Raw genomic sequence first — 21,543 nt, 5'->3', positions numbered from 1 at the left:
GAAATGCTTGGAGCAGACTAACATGTGAGCTGGAGTGTTCTGAAACGTTATATTTGCTCTGCAATCCAGGCCATCCGTCGGCTCTTTGTTACTTCGGAAACATGGCTTAACCCTTGTGTGGTGTTCATAGTTTTGTTACTCAGCCAGTGTTCATGGGTCTGGTGGACCCGCTAGAGTTTTGGCTTTCCAAATTAACTCTATCAAACAATTTTATGTTAAATTACTCAACAGATGTTTACTTCATCCCAATTACAAGCCATATGAACAGCAAACATGGTTAATTTTTTTCCCTTTACCTTTGTTAGATCACATTTATGAATTAATGTGCTTCTCGTTTTTTGTTTCTTTTTATAAAATGTTATAAAAAAAATAAATCAGTTATAATCAAGTGGAGTGAGTGGAAAGACACAACACATTTACACGTGAAGCAATATGTTTCACAACTAAATGGGATCAGCTGCTCATCAATGGTGACATTAGGCCCAGGTTTGTAAAACAGGGAGAGGTGGTGCACACACTTATCCCACACTGTCCTGATGGCAGCTAGCTTGTCTCTCTGCCGTCGAGCTGGTCTGTCGTCTCGGTTAAAAACAGATAATCCTGGAAATTTTGTGGAAGTTTTCCAGAGACATTGATGCACGGAAAGGTTCGTGCCGGTTTCTGAATCCCACAGGGATTCGGTGGATTCCCCTTTGGACCTGAAAACTCCTGCAAGGATAAGAACCCCAAAGTAGGCCTTTGGGGTTCTTAGATGAATTTGGTCCATCTCCTTCCACCTCTCTCCAAAAAAACACCTTCCTTCTAGATTACTGCAATCCAGAATAATTTTCTGGATGGGATCTGGGATGAAAAGCTCAAATGAAGACTTGATGTCCTGCACATGAGTAACTGTCAGCTGTGTTGGCCCTGGCTTATCACAGTAACAGCTCTGCAGGGTGGCTCATTTCTTGGGCAAGAAGACCATTCAATTTCACCAGTTATTGACATCCATATTTCTTCACTTGCTGTCTGGTGGGCTTGTTCTGGTCCTGGAGCTGGCTGCAGATGGGGTGCTCGTCTTCGTTTTGTTACTAAATGGTGATCAACCTCGTCCTCTTCTTCAAAGTCACTGTCAGACTCTGAATTTTCAGAAATGTGAAATATTCTGAAACCTCTTTGTCAACATCATCATCCGAAGCCTCTCTCTTTTCCAAAATCAATTGGATGGCCCTCGCAGCAGATAATCTTTTGCCATCTTGATCAGTTGTGATAAAGAACCACACTGGCAAAGTCTTATTTATAGTATTATGCCCCTAATTTGCAGGTGGGACAGGGTATGAGAAAATAAAATTTGGATCCCTCAAGAAAGAGGGTAAAATGTGTGGGAATGTCAGAGCAGACGGTGTTGATAGTTGAATTTTCAACAATGTTGCAACTTTGTGCGGGAGCAGGAGGGGAAGAAAACACTATCAGCAGCACCAGAAAGGAGGAGGACAGAGTGTGGGAACACAGGACCTGCACTTTCAACACTTTTATTAGACCTGGGTCCAGTGGACCCGAACACCTTGTATGTAATGTAAATGCGTGGGGGGAGGTACAGTATGAGGTCATTGAAAATTAGTCCAGATTTATGTTCTTCACAGAAAATAAGCCAAAGCCAATGAATTTCAGGTTGAAAAAATAATTAATTGTTTAATTTTTCTTTTGAAAAAAACTGAAAACGGGTCTCACAGACCCGAACACCATACAAGGGTTAAACAATTTCTCTTCCACGACGTAATCCGATAAAAACCGATCTCTTTACCGTCGGCTTCCCGTGGCTGTCATGCGACCGGCTATTGCAGTTAATAATACAACAAATTCTTGCCATTTTTTGTGTTTCTTTTTATCGCTGTGTGACTGTTTTCATGTGAAAGCCTGCGTGCGCTAGTACCACTTGCCACTCGTTCCCAGAATCCTTTGCGCTTTTACCCCTGAATGACGTCACATTTTCAATGTTTGTTCATAGATGTCAAACATGGGGCCCGAGGATCAAAAGACTTCAATGTGGCCACTGGACATGACATCAATTTTGGACTTAACATAACAAAGTGTGGGGTTTTTTGTTGTTGTTTTGGTTTTTCCAATATGTACTATAGAAATATGCTATAAAATAACAACAAATGTTCACACTGAGCTAACATAACTTTTTTCCGTAAGTTTACACACATATTTATCAAATTGAAGCCCAACAGGAAAAGCTGTAAAAACTTGTGAAACAGCTAAAAGTTCAAAATCTTTGGGCTCCAACACAATTTCCAGTTTTCCGATCTTTTATGTCCAGTGTCCTCACCAACCCGGTAAAAATGGTGTTATGATAGCGGTTCAGGTAAGGACCATGCACAGCCTTCTTCCAGGTTGGGTTGCGCATGCGCAGTCGGTAAACATCGGGACTCCATTCCAGGCTGTCAGTGAGGGTTCCCCGAGCCTCGCATCCTGTGCGGCTGCATCCTTTAACAGCTGTCTACTCTTAACTTTACCTGCGTAACAAACAAAAACAACTTGACCATGAGCGGAGACCACGGACGCGGAGATTCCCAGGTAGCTTTTGGCCGATAATTAGTGTCTTCTGTACAGTTTTGGATCAATTCTCTCAGCAATAACAGACATAACACAAGTATTAACCATCAGGATATGAAATGAGCGCAAATTAACGTTAGCTGTCGCTGCAAGTTAGGCTGCTCTGTTTATTTTAGGAGAAAACTTTTACATTTTTGTGCTCTCTCGGCTCTTTGTTGTGCAGAAATACGCACATTCCTAGGCTCAGCGTATATTCCTATTGAAACTTGAATAAGCGAGCTTACCGGCGTTTTTAAAATTGAAATATTAAAAACATTTTTTCACAATTTTCAGGTCAATTCCGGATCTAAAGGAAGCGGTAGGACCTCTAATGAGGATTTTCTTGTTCATTCTGACTCTTGATTTCCAGCTGGAATCTGTCTACTGTTAGTTTTTTTAAAGGACAGAAATGGCGTCCCAGAGACTAAGTCCCTTCTCCTCCACTCTCTTGCGGCTATTGTTCAAAAAGAGGGTCTGAAATGCACCCTTGCCAGTCTCGTTTTTTTAATCTGACGGGGTATTCCGAAAGGGCCTGGCGTCGTGTAAATTTTGCATGCTTTAGACTGGCGATACGTGCGTGGAATCGCAGCGAATTTTGGAGCCGAAAGTGGCCGAATTGGGGCTGAGGACTTAGTCTCTGCGCCATTTTCTTTTTCTGTATGAAGCAGGCAGGGCGCCGAGCACAGAGCCAACTGTCTGCCGTGATATGGAGGCGAGAGCTGGGAGCTTATCGCCTCTCCCTGCCCCTATCTCACCACCACCTGTGCTCTGCCTCCATCCTTCCTTAAGAGATATTTATCTGCACTGTTAACGAGGAATACTCACACCAAACTTCAAGCCCTCTCACACACTGAAAAAAGTTGCACGGCATTATTAAAAACATCCACATTTTTTTATTTTTTTGGCACAAATTATACTTAAATTACACTTAAGTTGGGAGCAGCCTTTTTTGTTTAAATGCTTTATTTGATGCAAAGCAAAGCTGTCTGAGGGAAATTAGTTTCTTATTAAAATGTGGTATATATTACAAAAGCTGATTATGTGGTTATTAAACTGCCATGACAACAGAGAGTCACAAGGTGATGATCAGACTGTTTCAGGTCTACCTTTGGGGGGATTTTACTCAGCAGGAAGCATTTTAATATTAGGAGAACATGCAGAATCATTACGGGCTAGTCGTTTGGCTGGCAGCAGGAGTGTATGAAAACAAAATTGATCTATGTGGAAAATACCCGTGGAGGAATGATGTTTTGCTGGGTGGGTATGAAACATACTTAGCCCCCCCCCCAGTCCTCACCAGCCAAGTTCTTCTTTTGGAGATTTGTGTCTCTTATTGTCTCATTGCAATTATCTCTGCATGCATTAAGAGATTTTTGTTTTGTGTGTTTGCATGTTTGTTGACAAAGTGTTTCTCCGAGATTTGGAACCAGAAGTAAGGGAACGGACGTTTGTTGCACAGTTCGTCCTTAAGATGTCACTTCTCAGTAGATTTGTTGCAGCTTTACCAAGGCATGTACATTCAGCTGCCGCTTTATTAGGTACACTTTGTGCAGGCTGTGGCCTGCCTTCAGAGCTACTTTAATTTCTAGTGGTATAGATTCAACGACGTGCTGGAAACATTCCTCAGAGAGTTTGGCCCATGTCGACATGATGGCATCATAGATGCTGGAGATTTGTAAGTTGCATATCCATCCAGCCATGCATCCCATAGTGTGCTCTTTTGACTTGTGATCTGGTGATTGTGGTGAGCCTGTGCAAATTTTAGCCTGTTCTTAGCTGACAGGAGTGGCACCCAGTGTGGTCTTCTGCTGCTGAGAGATGCTCTTCTGCACATTTTGGTTGTAACAATTGGTTATTTGACTTACTGTTCCTTTCCTATAGGCACTTTGGCCATTCTACTCTGATCTGTGGCATCAACAAGACGATTTCTCCCAGATAACTGCCGCTCTCTGTAAATATTTTTGGACCATTCTCTGTAAACCTAGAGATGGTTGTATGGGAAGATCCCAGTAAATCAGCAGTTTCTGAAATGTCTGGGATATCTGGCACCATCAACCACACCACATCAAAAATCACTTCACCTTTCCTCACCTTTTTGATGCTGCCTGAATACATAATAAATGCTTTCATGTGAATGGCTGATTGGATATTTGCATTAACAAGCAATTGAATAAGTGTACCTAATAAAGTGTTGGTAAGTGAATGTTGCCTTGGAGGTGACACATCCTGACAAATCATGCAAATTGCAAACAGCTAATTGTGAAAGAATCATTTAAAAAGTTTTTGTTCTGATATCTTTAAATGCTTCTCAACAAGTTGATTTCTCCCTTGTACTGTAGACACACACAAACATAAAGACAAGCACAAAGACAAGGAACACAGACACAAAGATCACAAAAAAGACAAGGAGCGAGAGAAATTCAAGCACAGCAACAGGTAAGATGTCTGTTTCTTTGTCTCAGTTATTTGGTGATCTGCTAAACATCATTCACACCTGCCTTTATGTTTGGCTGTTCCCTTACTCTCTTGAAATAATCGGTTTTCAGAGTTAAGTCTTTGTAATGGTATGTATTCACTTTTGCGGTGTTATGGGAACATTTTAAATGAGGAGGATCCTGACAAAATCCAAATTTCATTTTGTCAGTATCAAACACAGTAATATGAAAGACTCAAGTGACTGCTGATTTAACTAAAATAAATACAGCAACGTCAAATTAAGTTTCTTAATGAAATCTTTCAATCTTGGAACCATTGTGGATTTGTTATGGTTTCTTTTTGTGTGTCATAAGTAGCTGTCATTAGTATTTAGTATTTAGTATTTATTTATTTATTGTCATTGTCAAGAACAATGAAATTGCGTTTGGGGCTTCCATACAACCCAAAAAAAAAAAAAAAAAAAAAAAAAAGAAGAAAATAATAAATACCCCTTAAAACCCAAGTGTACATATTTAACCCAGTGTGACTCCAATGCAATAAGACAATCCTTAGCAATAATGTTCGTAGAAATTCAGACAAAGACCTGAGAAACATGACAAAATACAACAATGCAACCCATTCAATATTATTGTACTGTGAGATATGATATCAGATACTTTGTCCGTTATTGTTGACAGCCCGCGTCTCTGTATTTGTGTGATTAAAAACGATAACCGTACGTTGCCGGTGGTTGTTTTTTTTGTTTTTTTTTGTGATGGCATCTTCTGTGTCTGCACATCCAGACCTCGTCTGACCTTTTACGCTTGATCTCTGCCTTTTGTGTCTTCTGTGTTCTAGTGAGCATAAGGAGCACTCTGAGAAGAAACACAGAGACAAAGACAAAGAGCGACTGAAGCACAGCGACAGCAGCTCAGACAAACACAGACAAAAACACAAAGACAGGGACAAAGACAAGAGGAGAGAAGAGAAGGTTTGTTTATGGGTCGTCGGTATGCTTTTAAATGAAAAGCTTTATATGTGTTTGGAGTAAAGATTGTGAGTCGTTATTTTTTGTGACAAATTGTTTTTGGTCCTGTTTTTTTTAACGTTTCTAAAATCCTCCAGAGAGATTGGCCTCATTAGAAACAAACACTGACAAGCAACCAGAGCCCCTCTGGTTTTCAGTTAACTCTGACTATATGCTAAAGTTTAAAATTAGTTTTTAAAGTTGGCAAAGGTGTGGCATACGTTTTAACATGGTTTTCTATATTTTCTCATTTCTCAGATTCAATCATCTCATTTAGAGAAGCCTAAAAGGGAGAAGGAAAATGGATATGTGAGGTAAACATGATCGCTTTGTTGCAGCTACAGACTCTGCACAAGTCCTGAAGCACATTTCATTTCTTTATCTATTACTTCTAGTGGTAAAATGCTCTTGAACAACAGTTCTCCATTATATCCGAAGGTTTTTCAAAGTTTTACTTTGAACATTGGCTGATTTTTTGTTTTTGTTTTGTGTTTTTACTTATTTTCAGTCCAGTCCTTGTACCTGACCATTTTCAGAGGAATGTTTTTTTTGTTTGTTTTTTTAAGACACTTAACACTGATGTATGCATGATTCAAGCATAAAAATGGCACTTGCCAAAATTGATAAAATTATGAACACAGTAACGTGACAGATTTTGATTGAACCTGGAATATCATTTGAAAAGTGTCTGGCAAATCCTTTATTTTTCAGCTTGCTATTTATTCCAAAACACACTACTAATATAGTTGAAAGAAAAAAAATAGAAAATGCAGAAAGAAACACGGTCAGTCATGGATTAGCCAACATCCAACGAAGAGCTTTGAATGTCCTTCTAGAAGCCTGGAGAACGATTCCTGAAGATTTAAAGAAATTACAGGCTTGCCTAAGAGACTTTATAAATGTGGTCATACCAAATATTGACTTTCATTTTAGAATTGCACAAACTCTGTTTTTGACTTATAGTCTGCAGTGTCATTTGTGCCTGCACGTTTCAGTCCATCACTGCACCCATTTCCTGTTTTTCTAGCAAAATAACAAGAAATGACAGATGGCTAAAGACCTTTGCAGTTATCATGCAGTAAAAGTACTCATGAATCAGCCGTTATTTGCTTTTAAAATAATTATACTAAAGAGCAGTTATTGCTTTGTTGTCATTTACTAAAATGCTGTTCAATGTCTTTGACGTGCCAATTAGAGACAGGAGCCCTGCTGGCATTAAGAGTGAACCTGAGGAAGACAATGGCTTCTACCCCTCACCCCAACACAACAAGAGCTCCAGACAAGAGTATGATGATGAAGAGTAGGTGTCATTCAAATGAATCCAATACGCTTGTAGTTGCAGTTCAGCTTTGGTTGTTCATGTAGTGGTGTAATTTTCTACAGATATGAATACAAGCCCAAAAAAGTCAAGTTGGAACACGACAAAAAGGCCAAAAAGAGGAAACATGAGTACGACGAAGACGAGGAAGATGAGGTTTATTACATGTTAATACACTGTAATGACAAAAATATTTTCCGGGTTGGGGCATCTGCTGTGTATCTCCTTGTAGATCTATTTAATTGAATCCATTTTTTAGGGTATAAAGCACAAAAAGAAGATAAAAGACAAAAAAGGAACAGACGGGAAGAAAGTGAAAAAAGAAGAAGAAGAGAAGTGGAAATGGTGAGTTAATTATAGACACAAATTGATCTTTTCCTCAGGAAATTACAAACCACTTATTTAGATAAAGTGCAGTTTTTTCTCTCTCATCGGTTGTGTTGTGTTGTTGTTTGTCATGATTAGGTGGGAGGAGGAAAGATATACCGACGGCTCCAAATGGCGCTTCCTGGAACATAAAGGTCCAGTGTTTGCGCCTCCATACGAACCCTTGCCAGGCAAAGTTAAATTTTACTATGGTGGTGAGTCAGTTTGTATTAAAGAAAACTTATTTTTGTGTACTTATTATTATCTTTTATTAAAATAATGTAATTTCCTGTATTTGTAGGTAAGCCTATGAAGCTGAGTGCTCCTGCTGAAGAGGTTGCAACATTTTTTGCCAAAATGTTGGATCATGAGTATACCACGAAGGACATCTTTAGGAAGAACTTCTTTAAAGACTGGAGGAAGGTGAGGAAAATGGACATGGCTCTGCAGATAGTGTGAATTTCCAAGTATTTAAATGGGGCTTCACATGTCTTCTGTTTTATTTTAGGAAATGACATCAGAGGAGAAGTCTGTGATTACTGACCTGAATAAATGTGACTTCAGTGAGATGAGCGAGTACTTCAAGGCCCAGTCAGAAGCTCGGAAACAGATGTCTAAAGAGGAGAAACAGGTATTGCAGTTAGGTGCACTCTTCCAACCTCGAGAACTCTGGGATTTCTCAATATATCTTCATACATCTTGTAGAAAATCAAAGAGGAAAATGAACGGCTCCTTCAGGAGTATGGTTTCTGCATCATGGACAACCACAAGGAGAGGATCGGAAATTTCCGCATCGAGCCGCCGGGCCTTTTCCGAGGACGGGGGGACCATCCAAAGATGGGCATGCTGAAGCGGCGCATCAGACCCGAAGACATCATTATTAACTGTAGCAAGTAGGAAATCTCTTTGTCACCGTTATCGCCACCTCAGCTGCCCTGATCTTTAACCGTTCCTGTTTCAGAGGCGAAGCATAGCAGAAACATAAAATCTGGACACAAGTTGTTGTTATCGTGTTTGGTTATGAGATTTACCACAAGGTGGCCCTGTAAAACCATTTTAGGTGAGGACATGTGAAAGATGATGAGACTGTTGTTGTTAAAGGGATAAAATAAGAGGATGTGTGCATGTGAAAGGATATAATAAGCAGCAACTGATGAGGCTTTGAGTATTGATGAAGTGTTTGGTCAGGAGGTCACAGGCATTTACCCCACACCGATCACCTTGTTTTACCACCTGTCTGCCTTGTTTTCTGTTAATCTGTGCTTCTGTCTTTTGATTTTGTGATTACCGTATTTATTTACAGACTGTGGAAATGATGTTGTTTTTGCTTTGGAGGCGGGATGTGTGGGAGAGTTTATGGGAAAGCTAAATTGTAGCGGTCAGTTGCCATCAAAGAAAAAACACTGGGTAAAAGATTGTACGTGCTGCCTGTCGCATATACAGTATGGCAGATGTATCACTGACACACACACATGCGCTTCTGGCACCATGTCAAAGGTGGTCTTCCTGTCAGTGTAAACTGTATCTGTGCAAACAATAACACAAGCCAGGGAGGACATGTTCACCCCCGCATACTGGAAGGTGGGATTTTATGTTCTCTTTGCACTATTGTCTCATAGCTGTGGTGTTTACACTGCAGAAAAAAGATCAGTTATTTAATTTTTGGTACCTCTGAGGAACGCTTTTAAATCAGCACAAAGCTCCACCGTGGGAACAGCTCCAAACATAGATCAGTGGAAATGTGCCAGCATGTTTTGCACCTGTTTGGTAACTCTGGCTCTTTTTATGTAGGGACTCCAAGCACCCCAAACCTCCCCCAGGGACAAAATGGAAGGAGGTTCGACATGACAACAAAGTAACCTGGTTAGCATCTTGGACAGAGAACATCCAGGGCTCCATCAAGTACATCATGTTAAACCCGAGCTCCAGGATCAAGGTACCCGCGCTTTCGCCGCCTTTTCCCCCAGTAACCTTTTTTTTCTACCATTTTCCCAATGATGGGACGTACGTGTGTGTGTGTGTGTGTGTGTGTGTGCAGGGGGAGAAGGACTGGCAGAAATATGAAACTGCCCGGCGTTTAAAGAAGTGTGTGGATCGCATCCGTGCTCAGTACAGAGAGGACTGGAAGTCAAAAGAGATGAGGATCAGACAGAGAGCTGTGGCGCTGTACTTCATAGACAAGGTAAATAAGAATACAATAAAATTATGGTGACTGCACCAAGTGATAAAATAGATAAAGTAGATTATAGACAAGAACGTACAGCAGCTTTGATTTAAGTAGTAGAAGTAGAACTAGTGGAAGTAGTAGGTTGAAAAGGGAAATTGCTGTAAAGTGACGTGAACTATTGTAGATAATTCAGCTGAATTTTCACATCTCGTGCATTCCCTATGCCTCCAAGCACTACGTTCTCATTTCCGTCCATCATCCCTTTAATGTGTTGTCCTCCACAGCTGTCAGTCACTCACCAGTTCCTATTCCGAGCTGAACATATTCCAGGCCACCATAAGGCCATTGCTGACTCCTCGTCTCATCTCTCACTCCAGACATCCAGGGCCGTGGGCCCACGTGCAGAGGCAGTCCTGATGTCTGTGCTTGAGATATAAACCCCACCAAATTAGAATGAATTTCCTTCCAACTTCAATCTACTTTTCACTTTTTCAACATTGCTTCTTTGGCTAGTTCCCTATCATACGTCATATCATCTCCATCTATAAAAATCCCAGCAATTAAATCTTATCTTAGACGGCTTCCCCTCTTCTTCCTCCCTCTTTGGCTGGGGTCAGTGTCACTACTGGTAGCATGAGGCAACACCTGCACCCTACAGAGGTTTCACAGGTAGTCCAGCTCCTCCAGGATGGCACATCAATACGTGTCATTACCAGAAGGTTTGCTGACCGTAGAAAGTCCTTAACCCATCAGTAGGACCAGTATCTGCTCCTTTGTGCAAGGGGCAGGGTGAGCTGGGCTCTGTGCTCACTGCATGAAACTGTGGAGCCTGATTGGCATTTGCCATAGAAGACCAGCATCTTTGTGGTTTTTGGGATGTCTTTAAATTCAGCCCTCTGTAGGCTGAAAATGTTAATTTCCATCAAACAATGTGGTATCCTTTCATTTCTAACACATTACCCAGTCTGTGTCAGCAAATGACATTTACTGTCACACAAATCATAGGTCCTTCTTTAGTTCCACTGGTAAACTAAGTCTAAGATTTCTTAACAAGTCATGCTGTTCAGAGTCACATGGGTGACATGGAGTTTATCCCAACTGTCACTGGGCCGGGGGCGGGTTACATGCCGAACAGCTCAGCAGTTCATCACAGGGCCTACATAAATCCTGACCAAATGTTCTGCTCTGAAGTTTTGCTTATGTTTGTGATGTTTGGTGTTTTTCTCATAGCTGGCTCTGAGGGCAGGTAACGAAAAGGAGGAAGGCGAGACGGCGGACACCGTTGGCTGCTGCTCGCTGCGAGTGGAACACATCAAACTGTACCCCAAGCTGGACGACCAGGAGTACGTTGTGGAGTTTGACTTTTTAGGAAAAGACTCCATCCGCTACTACAACAAAATACCCGTGGAGAAGAGGGTAAGGAAGGAAATGAGAAGGGGAGGAGTTAATGAGGGAAGAAAGAGGTGCTGTGGCAGATATTGGTTGTGTAATGACAGATGTGGAATTTAGTGTTGATGAGATAAAAATGTTCTAATCTATGGAGGATGTTTGTACAGGCAGGTGATCAGAAAGAAATAGTTTTCCGTCAGCTCTGCCTCACAGGGTGGTCTGTTTCCTGCCATTAACAGAGTGTACAAACGACACACACACACACACACACACACACACACACACACACACACACACACACACACACACACACACACACGCGTTTTTAATTGCAAATTCTTCAGCACGTCTGGGTCCTGTCTATTTGGCTGCATTTCCTCTGAAGTACCAGTTAAAAAGCACTCACACAAAGCACACTAACCTGCAGTCTATAAACCACCTGCACTTGTCATCATGGGCACAAATAAACCCACACCCTCTGCTGGTAACAATGTGTCAGTGCATCCATGGCCACAGTTTTAAGAGTTAAATGTAAGTGACTGATTTGAGGCTGAGTACATCTTCGTTCTTGTTTCCTGTCAGGTCTTTAAAAACCTCCAGTTGTTCCTGGAAAACAAACAGCCTGAAGACGACCTCTTTGACAGACTGAATGTGAGAAACACACAAGAATACCTGCCTTCACGTTAACTGTTTACTTTAACTACTTTGTATAATTCTGATTCACCTGCCCTCCTTAACTGTTGTTCCCTCTTCTTTTCTGTGTTTCCTGCAGACATCTATTCTAAATAAGCACCTACAGGAGCTGATGGATGGACTTACAGCCAAAGTTTTCCGTACCTATAACGCCTCCATCACCCTGCAACAGCAGCTCAAGGAGCTGACCTGTTGTGAGTGAAAATGGTTTCATGTAGTCTTATAGCAACTCATTGTCATCATTAAATAAGTTAGTGCTAGTCTCAATTTATTAGGTACTCTTTGCTACTCTCAGGTTTGGCCTTCACAACTGCCTTAATTCTTCATGATATAGATTCAACAAGGTGCTGGAAACATTCCTCAGAGATTTTGGTCCACATTCATATGACGGCATCAGTTGTTGCAGATTTGTCAGCCACACATCCATAACTCAAATCTCCCATTCTACCTCATTCCAAAGTTTCTCTATTGGTTTGAGATCTGGTGACTGTGGAGGTTGTTTGAGTACAGTGAACTTCTTGTTATGTTCAAGAAACCAGACTGAGATGATCTGAGCTTTGTGACATGGTGTTTTATCCTGACAGGAGCGGGGTTAGATGGATTCAGCAACAATACTCAGGCAGGCTCAGCTGGTATTAAGGGGCCCGAAGTCTGCCAAGAAAGCATATCCCACAACATTACACCAGCAGCAGCAGTCTGAACTATTATAAGACAGGATGAATCAGTGTTTTCATGTACATCAAATTCTGACTCTACAGAATGAACTCAAATCTCATCAGATGAGCCAATCTTCTGTTGTGCAGTTTGGGTGAGCTCGTGCAAATTGTAGACTCATGTTCGTGTTCTTTGCTGACTGATGTGGCACCGGTGTCATCTTCTGCTGCTGTAGCCCGTCTTCTTCAGTGTTAAATGTGTTGTGCTTTTAGAGGTGCTCTTCTGCATACCTTGGGTATAACAATTGGTTCTTTAACTTTTACTGTTTCCTTCCTGTCAGCTCGAAGCATTCAGATTATTCTTCTCTGATTTCTGACATGAACAAGGCATTTTTTCCTAGAGAAGTGCTGCTCACTGGATATTTTTTCTTTTTTATACAGTTCTCTGTACCATTAGAGATAGTTGTATGGGAAAATCCCAGCAAATCAGCTGTTTCTCAGATACTCAGACCAGCCTGGCACCAACCAGCACGCCAGGTTCAAAGACATTTAAATCACTTTTCTTTCTCGTTCTGACGCTCACTTTGAACTTGACCGTGTCTGCATTCCTAAATGTACTGAGCTGCTGCCATGGCTTATTAGATATTTGCAAGCAGCTGAACAAGTTTGCATAATAAAGTGACCTGGGAGTGTATGTGAAGCTGTAACTGGTGGCTTCTGTGCTGTGTTGTGACCAGTGACTGTAGAAGTGATTTTGTTTTCTACAGTCACTGTTTGTGACACCTGGACTCTGGAGTTTATATTCATGACAGTGCAGGTATTAAAGTATTGTTTCCACCATGTAAACAAAAGTACTGACTCCTGCTCCTCTCACACAGGTAACTTTAAGCCTGTACTTTTAAGCTGTATACCAGTCTACTTGTACTGTACAGACAGATGTCATTATACGCGTGTCTGTTCATTAAACCTGGGAGAGCAACAGCGCAGAGGAAAGGTGAAAAAGGAAGAAGGAATGACTAATAATAACTGTTCACATGAGCATTGTACACTTAATGCCTTTTTGGGCCTTTCCATTCAAAAATAACTACTTTATTACATTATGTGATAGAATTATAGTAACAGCAGGTTAGCAGCAATTTAGCAAATTGGCTAAACCCTTTACACAGCAAAGTTTGGGTCATTTTAAATTTAAATCATTCTAAACTTTTCCTCTTATGTTGTTTTTGGATCAACAGCTGATGACAGCATCCCAGCAAAGATCCTATCATACAACCGAGCCAACCGGGCCGTGGCCATTCTTTGCAACCACCAGAGAGCTCCGCCCAAAACATTTGAGAAGTCCATGCAAAATCTTCAGAACAAGGTAAACGTCTGTGTTACGATTGTTTCTGGTTTTGTTATTCCTCCATTAGAATTTGTTCTCAGTAAACAGGCATTTTTTTGGTACCCATTAAAGGTAAAGCTATCCACTCTTTTGGTGGTGCAGCTTTTAGACTTCACTCTGTGTGCATTTGTTGTGATTGTAGATCGATGAGAAACAAAATCAACTATCAGCAGCCAGGAAGCAGCTGAAGGCTGCCAAAGCTGATCACAAGGCTTCCCATGATGACAAGAGCAAAAAGTAAGAAAACATTAGCACCGCTAATGAGTACAAGAGAGTTTGATCAATTACTTAATTACTTAAACATCTTTGCTCCTCAGCAACGAAGTTTAAATGGTGTCCAGGGCATTTAAAGTCTGTCGTTATAATTCCTCGTCTCTCTCTGTCTCCCCGCCTTCGTACACCCCCGTCTTTGTTTTCCTTTGCATCTTGTGTATCTGTCTTCTTCCTTCTCTCTGCCCTGTGTTTGTTTTTCTTTGTAAGGGCTGTGGAGATGAAGCGTAAAGCTGTACAGAGGATAGAGGAGCAGCTGATGAAACTCCAGGTGCAAGCCACAGACAGAGAGGAGAACAAACAAATTGCTCTGGGAACCTCCAAGCTTAATTACCTGGATCCACGCATCTCTGTGGCATGGTATTTATTGTGCACAGAAGACATTCTGTATCTGCGTTTATTAGCTGTTAATTATTATTTAATCAGAGCATCTTTTTTTTTTTTTTTTTTTTTGTTGTTTTATACTATGACTTTATGAGCAACCCCCCTACTGATAAATAGGCAGGCAGCCTCTGGGTGGGTGGGTATGTGCAGTCCATACCTACCCTTGGTGACAGAAAGGCAGGAAATGCTTTTGCATTGTAGGAAAAGGAGCAGCTCAAGCAAAAAAGCTAACTGCTGCAAAAGGAAAATAAGAGGAAGAAAAGCGTGTGAGCGTGAGGAACAATGGGGTTTGTTTCTGAAAGCTAGGGAGCGTCGCAAAACAGCCCTCCTTCCTCCATGTGGGAAGGCAATGAGGTGCTGTCTGTGGGTGAATGGAGGGACTTGGCCATAGAGAGGGGGAACATGGCGGTCCGCCCTCCTTAACCGATGCCCCACAGCTATTTATGGAGAACCTCCTCCTCAAGCACAATGGATACAGGAATCCTCCGTGATTTTCTTGGTTGTAGGGCGTAAGGGATGGGGATCCTAATAAAGGGTGGTGCATGGGAATATGGTGTAAACTATGGTATTTGTGAGTAATGGTATGGTGAAGGTACACTGGCTTAACGGCTAGGAAATTAAAATTTTAGCTAGTTAATCATGGTTTCTCTCATTTTATTATATCTCAGTAACAGCTTTAGCTTTTGGATGACTTAACCAGGAAAGTCTTTATTGAGTCTTTATCTACAAATTTCAAAATTAACTGTCAACAAAATGATAAATCTGAAGCAAGGACTCAGAAGTTGAGCACAAAGATCAAAAACTTTAAACATTAAAAGCAGCAGCAGCAATTAAACAGAAACTGACTTTCACTAATGTTAACTGAGGGTCCAAATAATACACAAGACCCTTGAGACCATAACATAAACAGTACCGCGCTGCAGAAGAAGTATAAATACTTAATATACATCGTAATATTTATTAAGTAATCTTTGTCAAAGCTGTCTAATCAAAAGTGTTTCATTCTGTCTTTATTCTTCTTCTACTCCATTCTTGCCACATTTTATGCTTTTAACTTTGCCCTCAACAGTCACATAAAGCTGTGTGAAGTGTGATTGTTAGTTTGTTAGAGTATTGGATCCACATGTTAAGGTTTAACCTTCAATTATAAACCGTAATTGTTTTTTATGTAAAAACTACAAAATCAGAAGCTGTGTGTTTGTTTTTATGTATTAGAAATAATATGAGAGCATAACGATTGACTGTCAAACTGTCCACTGTGTACCTTTCACCCCAACACAGCCGGGATAGACTCCAGCCTCCCTGCGACCCTGAATTGAATAAACAGATTTAAAAAAGGATGGATAAATATGTTTTATGTCCTGCCACAGGCAGCAGGCTTGTAAAATCTTGTGTGTCAATTAAGTACCTTTGTTCCAGACGTCTCAGATCACAATGATGTGAAAAAGAAAGCTTTCAAAAACTCGACCCCAACAACCGCTTTTAGCAGCAATAACTTAAAGTAATTGTTCTCTGTAAGACTCGTTCACATTGTTGTGAAGAAACTTTGTCACACATTTCTTTACAGCTTTAGTTTTGCTTTAGTTCATTGAGGTTTGTGGGCATCTGCACAGCTCTCTTAAGGGCCTACCACATTTCATTCGGGTCGAGGTCTGGACTTTGACTGGCCTGTTGCAACACCTCGACTCTTATTTTTTGTAGATTTGCTGCTGTGCTTGGAATTGCGATTGCCCATACTTGTGCTGAGCTTTAGCTGTTGGACAGATGGCCTGACATCTCCCTCAAGAATACTTGAGTTCCCAGGTCAAAACAAGCCCAAATCATCACCCCTCCACCACCGTGCTTGACAGTTGGTATAAGGTGTTTCTACTGATAAGTTTGTGGTAGAAAAAGAAGCCTACACGAGGGCCGTGTAACCAGAGTGAATCATTTTTTTACCATCACCAGTAGTTCAGTGTTCTGTGAATGTGTGCATAAAACCTTTCTTAGAAAACAGAAACTAATTTTCTGTTTGCAGCTGATTTGCTCTCTAATATTCTTCTTAGACTTTCCTGTTCAGTGAGTCACATGGACACTTTCATGCCACATTGTTTAGATTGCCTGCAAACCAAGGACAAACGGCCCAGTCAGTCTCCAAGCCAAAGACGATGTGATGTCCTACTGATATCCAACAAACTGCTGCAAATTTACCAGTACTGTAACAAAAAATAAAATCCAGTATTAGTATTGACGTGACAGCAGACTTTCACTGCATGCTTTTTGTGGCCAAGTTATAACAATATGTAGAGAATATATGAAAAATTAAGTCAAATCTCTTAATCTTGAAATCGTTCATATTGTGTTTTATTGTTTTTGTCAAATGAAACACTCAAAAAGCAAAAGAGAGAGCGAGGGGATCTGAAACCGTAATTATACAGAAGCGTAAGAAAACTGCAGTTAACGGAAGCTCGCAAGACCTGACAGCAGCCATCAGCTGAAACAAAACCACTCTTTTATCAACCTATTTGTCGAACTGCCACTGTTGCATTTCACACAGTATTTCTTTTTTCATTCTGTCTTGTCTTTCCTCCAATCCCAGGTGCAAGAAGTTCGGTATTCCCATTGAGAAAATCTACAACAAAACCCAGAGAGAGAAGTTCGCCTGGGCGATCGACATGGCCGATAAAGACTATGAGTTTTAAACCTATTTAATGTTTTACCTTTTATACCCATGCCTTTGATATGAAAATGGTTTGCAGGAGATGTCAAAATGTTTCCACTGTGTTGCTGCTGCAGGGCAGTGAAGGAGGAAGGTAAGCCTCTGCTCGAGAGCCGATCGCAGGTGAATAATTGTGCTGTACATAAGGATTAGCTATGTATAGGAAAATAACTCCTTAACCATTTGACCAAGCTGCCGAAGGGCATCTCTCTCTTACAAAACTACAGTATTGCGTATGTAGCTGCAGCTATCTGCCTGTGACCCAGCAGCGACGGACGCATTAGTATTATCTTTTGTGAGATAAAATGTATTGAAATTTGTAAGCCATCAGATTTATTGAGAAATAAATCTATATTGTCATAGAATAATGAATTAAACAAATGTTTGTATGGGAGACTGTGAGACGCAACACGAGAGAGAGGTGATGTGATGACTTTTCATTTGTGTAATTTTAGTGTGAAAGATGAAATGAAATGACAGACTGGTGACAGTGTGAAGATCAGAAAACCCCCAGCACTATGCTCGCACAACTATTAGCGCACAGAATGTCGTCCTTTTTTCCATCACCTCTCTGAGTTTGCTGTTTCTTTCAGGGATGTACATATACTTTTGTCTGTTTTTTGTTTTGTTTTGTTCTTTTAGTGACTGATTCAGTATTTTTTAAAATGTGTGCTGTAAGCATTATAGCAGAAGGCTTTTCATTGCTCAAATGCAACTTTTGCGTGTTCGTTTCCTCAGTTTTACGATGAACTCTGTGTAATATGGATCTTGGTTACTTGAAGCAGCTGAAAGGCAGTGTATGTACTGTATGCCAGAGCTAAAAAAAATAAAAAAATAAATACAGGATAGCTCCTCCTGACAAAAGGGGGGTGGATTTTTGCCAAATAAGATCTCAAAAGTCTGTCATTGTAACGTGCTGTTTTTGTATTGCTCTGATAAAGCAGAACGTGTCTTTGAATTCATTTGCAAATGTGAATGGATATTCTAACTTTTGTCATTAATATTTCTTGCTATATGATCTTGTACCACACAATCGCAATCCTGGTTAGTTGAATGCTTGTTTTGAGCTTTGTAGGTTTCAGAATAAAACATCAGACTTGTCTTTTTCGTCTTTTTGTTGCCAGCTTTGATTAGTTTTCAAGTGGGCATTAAAAATAAGCTCATTGTCTGATTACACATGTCTGTGTAATCATTGTCTGATTCCTGATGTGGAGGGAATCAACAGGAATCAGTCAACAACTTATGTTTTAAAATGTACAATTATAATGGAAAAAATAACTAAAAAAAAAAAAAAAGTTTATTTAAGGCTATGTTTAGGAGACACAGTAAGCTCTGTGTTCAGGAAAGGTCTGGGTCTTTAAGAGGCCGATACCATTCCGCTTCAACTGCTCGTTGTGCCGTTATTTGCAGTCAGAACAGCAGGGTCAAACCGGAAGTGCCATGATTGACTACAAATTAAGTGCATGTCTTTGTCAAAACGTTTGCCCTCAAAAAGAGTTTTGCAGATGTTGGATTTAGAACGCAAATCAGGTAACGATGCTTTACCTCGCAGCAATTAGCAGCCATATACACATATTTTAGCTGAATATTGTAATACAGGGCTACTGACTGACTTTTAGAGATGGCAAATCAGGTCAAAACAACAACCCTTAGTCCTTGGGTTTATAAAACATGGACATTAAAGGCAGCGGGAGAAATTTAATGTCACAATTCTGTTGAGCAAATACAAAAAATATCGGGGTGTTGATAATACTGTACACTGAAGAATAATTAGGGAAACAGGCGTCAGTGGTTTCTTTGAAGGACATAAATCAGTCTGATTAAGTTATCTACCTGAAATGTAAGTGACCTTAAAGTGTAGTTATTGGTTTTATTTAGTCACTTTTTCCCACTAATAAGTGTGACTATCAGAGAAACAAACTGTCTGATGTCTCTGCTTCTCCACATCTACATACAAAGAAATCCAAGGTAAACAACAAGAAGAAAGAATGTTTCAAAATGATGCAGTAAGAAAAATTACAAGCATATAATTAGATGGTATCAGTAATAAATGGCTTGGATGTAAACTTAACATACAAGTGATAAATACCTGTTTAAAACTATAGACTGTATACAAAGATGGACATAACCACTATGACATCAACCTTGGCTTTGGAATTTTGGATTTTAACTAAAAAAAATAAATTGCCCTACTGAAGTTTGTTATGAGGGCTGAAACTGTCCAAACAGACAGAAACTGTCCAAATTGTATTTTGCAAACGTTATTTTGTAAATATACTTTTTGTGTTGTGACGCTGAACATTTTACCATAAGAGTGTATGGAATCGGACTCCATTTAGGAGCCATCTTCAAGTGACAACTACTTGTGTTTTAATTTTAATTATGTTGCACCAATTCACAACATCAGCCACCTCATGTTGTTTTGTATAGGAGAGTAAAGGCCCTACAACATTAGAAACGCTCCCCAACAATCAGAGGCTCTCCCCTATGAGCCCTGTCATATCTTGAAAATATGACAGGGTCACCATTTCCTTCAAGGAACCTCAAGGAGCGGCAGTTTTTTCTGCTTCCTCATTCAACTGTGGATGTTGCTTCCTATTTAAAACCAGTATTACAACATGCTTCACCGTCACCACAGATGATAAAGCAACTGCATAAACAAAACACCAAAAGTACACACGCTCGCCAACACTCATGGTGATGCCTCTGTTTATTTGAAATAAAGCACAACTACTTTGATAATAAACATTGATAATGATAATAAACATGCATATGTTAAATGTGTGAAAGATATGTGAAGTGTTATGTATCTGTTTTTCATACAGCTGTTGTGAATAGGGCGACCAGATCGCTATAAAATAAATGCAGACTAAACACAGTTTGTGCGAAATGCTAGCTCATAAGGAGGTCGAGTTATTGTTGAGGTTTTCGCTATATTAATGTAGTCATTACTTTACAATACAAAGCACCTTGAGGTAACTGTTTTTGAGATCTGGCACTATATAAATAAAAGTGGATTGAACTGGCATTAGGATAACCTTTTTCTGACTATATTAAAAAGTTTTTGCAAAAGCCAGAAATGTGCATGAACCAGTCAAAATGTGTAACATTGTCTCAAGATGTAGGACAGTGGGGCAAGGAATAAAACAAAAAACAAAAACAAAAAACGAATAAATTAAACTCGCTGTCCCACATAAAGAGGGACATCAGGTCGCCCTAATTAAGAAACGGGCGCGTTACACGAAATTAATCTTTTTTTAAACTACATTCTCAACCTCTTTACGCGACGCGATTACTTCTTTTATTGTGAAAAGCCGCGACGGAAGCCTCGTGACAGACTCCGGGTCGCTTGACGTGCCAGAGAGGGCCTGCGCTGGCTTGATCCGAGAGCAGACAAACTTGCGTAGTCTTACCACGGGCTTCGGTGTCTGTCTGCCTCTCTCTCTCTATGGACGGCCAGAGGCGAGAAGAGGAAACGGGAATTGTTGTTGTCCGGACCGCAGCGCCTTATGAGAGCCCGGCGATGATTTAATCACGGAAAACCTGAGTGTGGGTGGGAAAAAAAAGAAGGAGAAAAGACGCGAGGAGAGAGGAGCAGCCAGCCGTTGGAGATGTGCGGTCGGGCCGAGATTGCGGCGGTAGGTAGTTCCAGCACGGCAGCCCCTCTCCGACGTGTTGTTTTCCCAGTTAATTTTTCTTCGCACGGAAAAGGAAAAGGAGGAGTAGGAATGAATAGAACAGCTACTGCTACCTCAGCCCCCTGTTTTTTTTTACGGGTCTAGCAGGGTATGTTTGTTGTTTTCGCCCAGCGAAATGCTAGCACACACCGGCCCCGTTTCCACGCCGTGAAAATAGCCAGACGGTTCTTGTTACAGCGTTAACCCCACTCTTCTGCCATTCGCCACCAGTTGTATTCCTAAAACTGTTTTCACAGGAAACTTTTTTCCCTGTAGGGAGTTACAGGCCTGTTGGTCTTTTTCTTTTTTTTAATTGAAAAAGCAGTCTAAATAACATTAAACCTCGTTTCTCCTTTCTGTTGTATTTATCTACATCAACATGATTTCTCGTTGCACGATGGGTTTCTGATGCAGCTCTCATTTATTCACACCACTCTTAATGATACATAATGCACTCTGATGGGATTGAAAGGTTGTAGCCTAATCGTTGCTCTCAGTACTTGTACCCTTAAGTTAATAAGGTCA

General features: G+C 40.6%; 2 protein-coding genes across 2 annotated transcripts in view; both read left to right on the top strand.

Moving 5' to 3' along the window:
• The first annotated feature begins 2,400 nt into the window (after window positions 1–2,400).
• top1b (DNA topoisomerase Ib) lies at window positions 2,401–18,441 on the top strand. Its single transcript, XM_080899889.1, has 21 exons — window positions 2,401–2,559; window positions 2,872–2,896; window positions 4,917–5,013; window positions 5,851–5,983; window positions 6,278–6,333; window positions 7,215–7,319; window positions 7,403–7,493; window positions 7,597–7,682; window positions 7,803–7,918; window positions 8,005–8,126; window positions 8,212–8,334; window positions 8,409–8,596; window positions 9,495–9,639; window positions 9,742–9,885; window positions 11,101–11,286; window positions 11,842–11,910; window positions 12,032–12,146; window positions 13,841–13,968; window positions 14,132–14,226; window positions 14,470–14,619; window positions 17,222–18,441. The coding sequence occupies exons 1-21, from the start codon at window positions 2,527–2,529 to the stop codon at window positions 17,322–17,324; spliced, it is 2,310 nt and encodes a 769-aa protein (XP_080756015.1). The 5' UTR covers window positions 2,401–2,526; the 3' UTR covers window positions 17,325–18,441.
• A 2,269-nt stretch (window positions 18,442–20,710) lies between these two features.
• Window positions 20,711–21,543, top strand: part of plcg1 (phospholipase C, gamma 1) — a 30,983-nt gene continuing 30,150 nt past the window's right edge. The window contains exon 1 of the mRNA XM_080899848.1: window positions 20,711–20,979. The gene's annotated coding sequence lies outside the window, so the exon portion shown is untranslated. The remainder of the gene's footprint in view (window positions 20,980–21,543) is intronic.

The sequence above is a fragment of the Rhamphochromis sp. 'chilingali' genome (assembly GCF_963969265.1).
Source record: "Rhamphochromis sp. 'chilingali' genome assembly, chromosome: 12".
NCBI lineage: Eukaryota > Metazoa > Chordata > Actinopteri > Cichliformes > Cichlidae > Rhamphochromis > Rhamphochromis sp. 'chilingali'.
The sequence above is the reverse complement of the archived record's forward strand: the minus strand, read 5'-3'. Positions and strand labels throughout refer to the sequence as shown.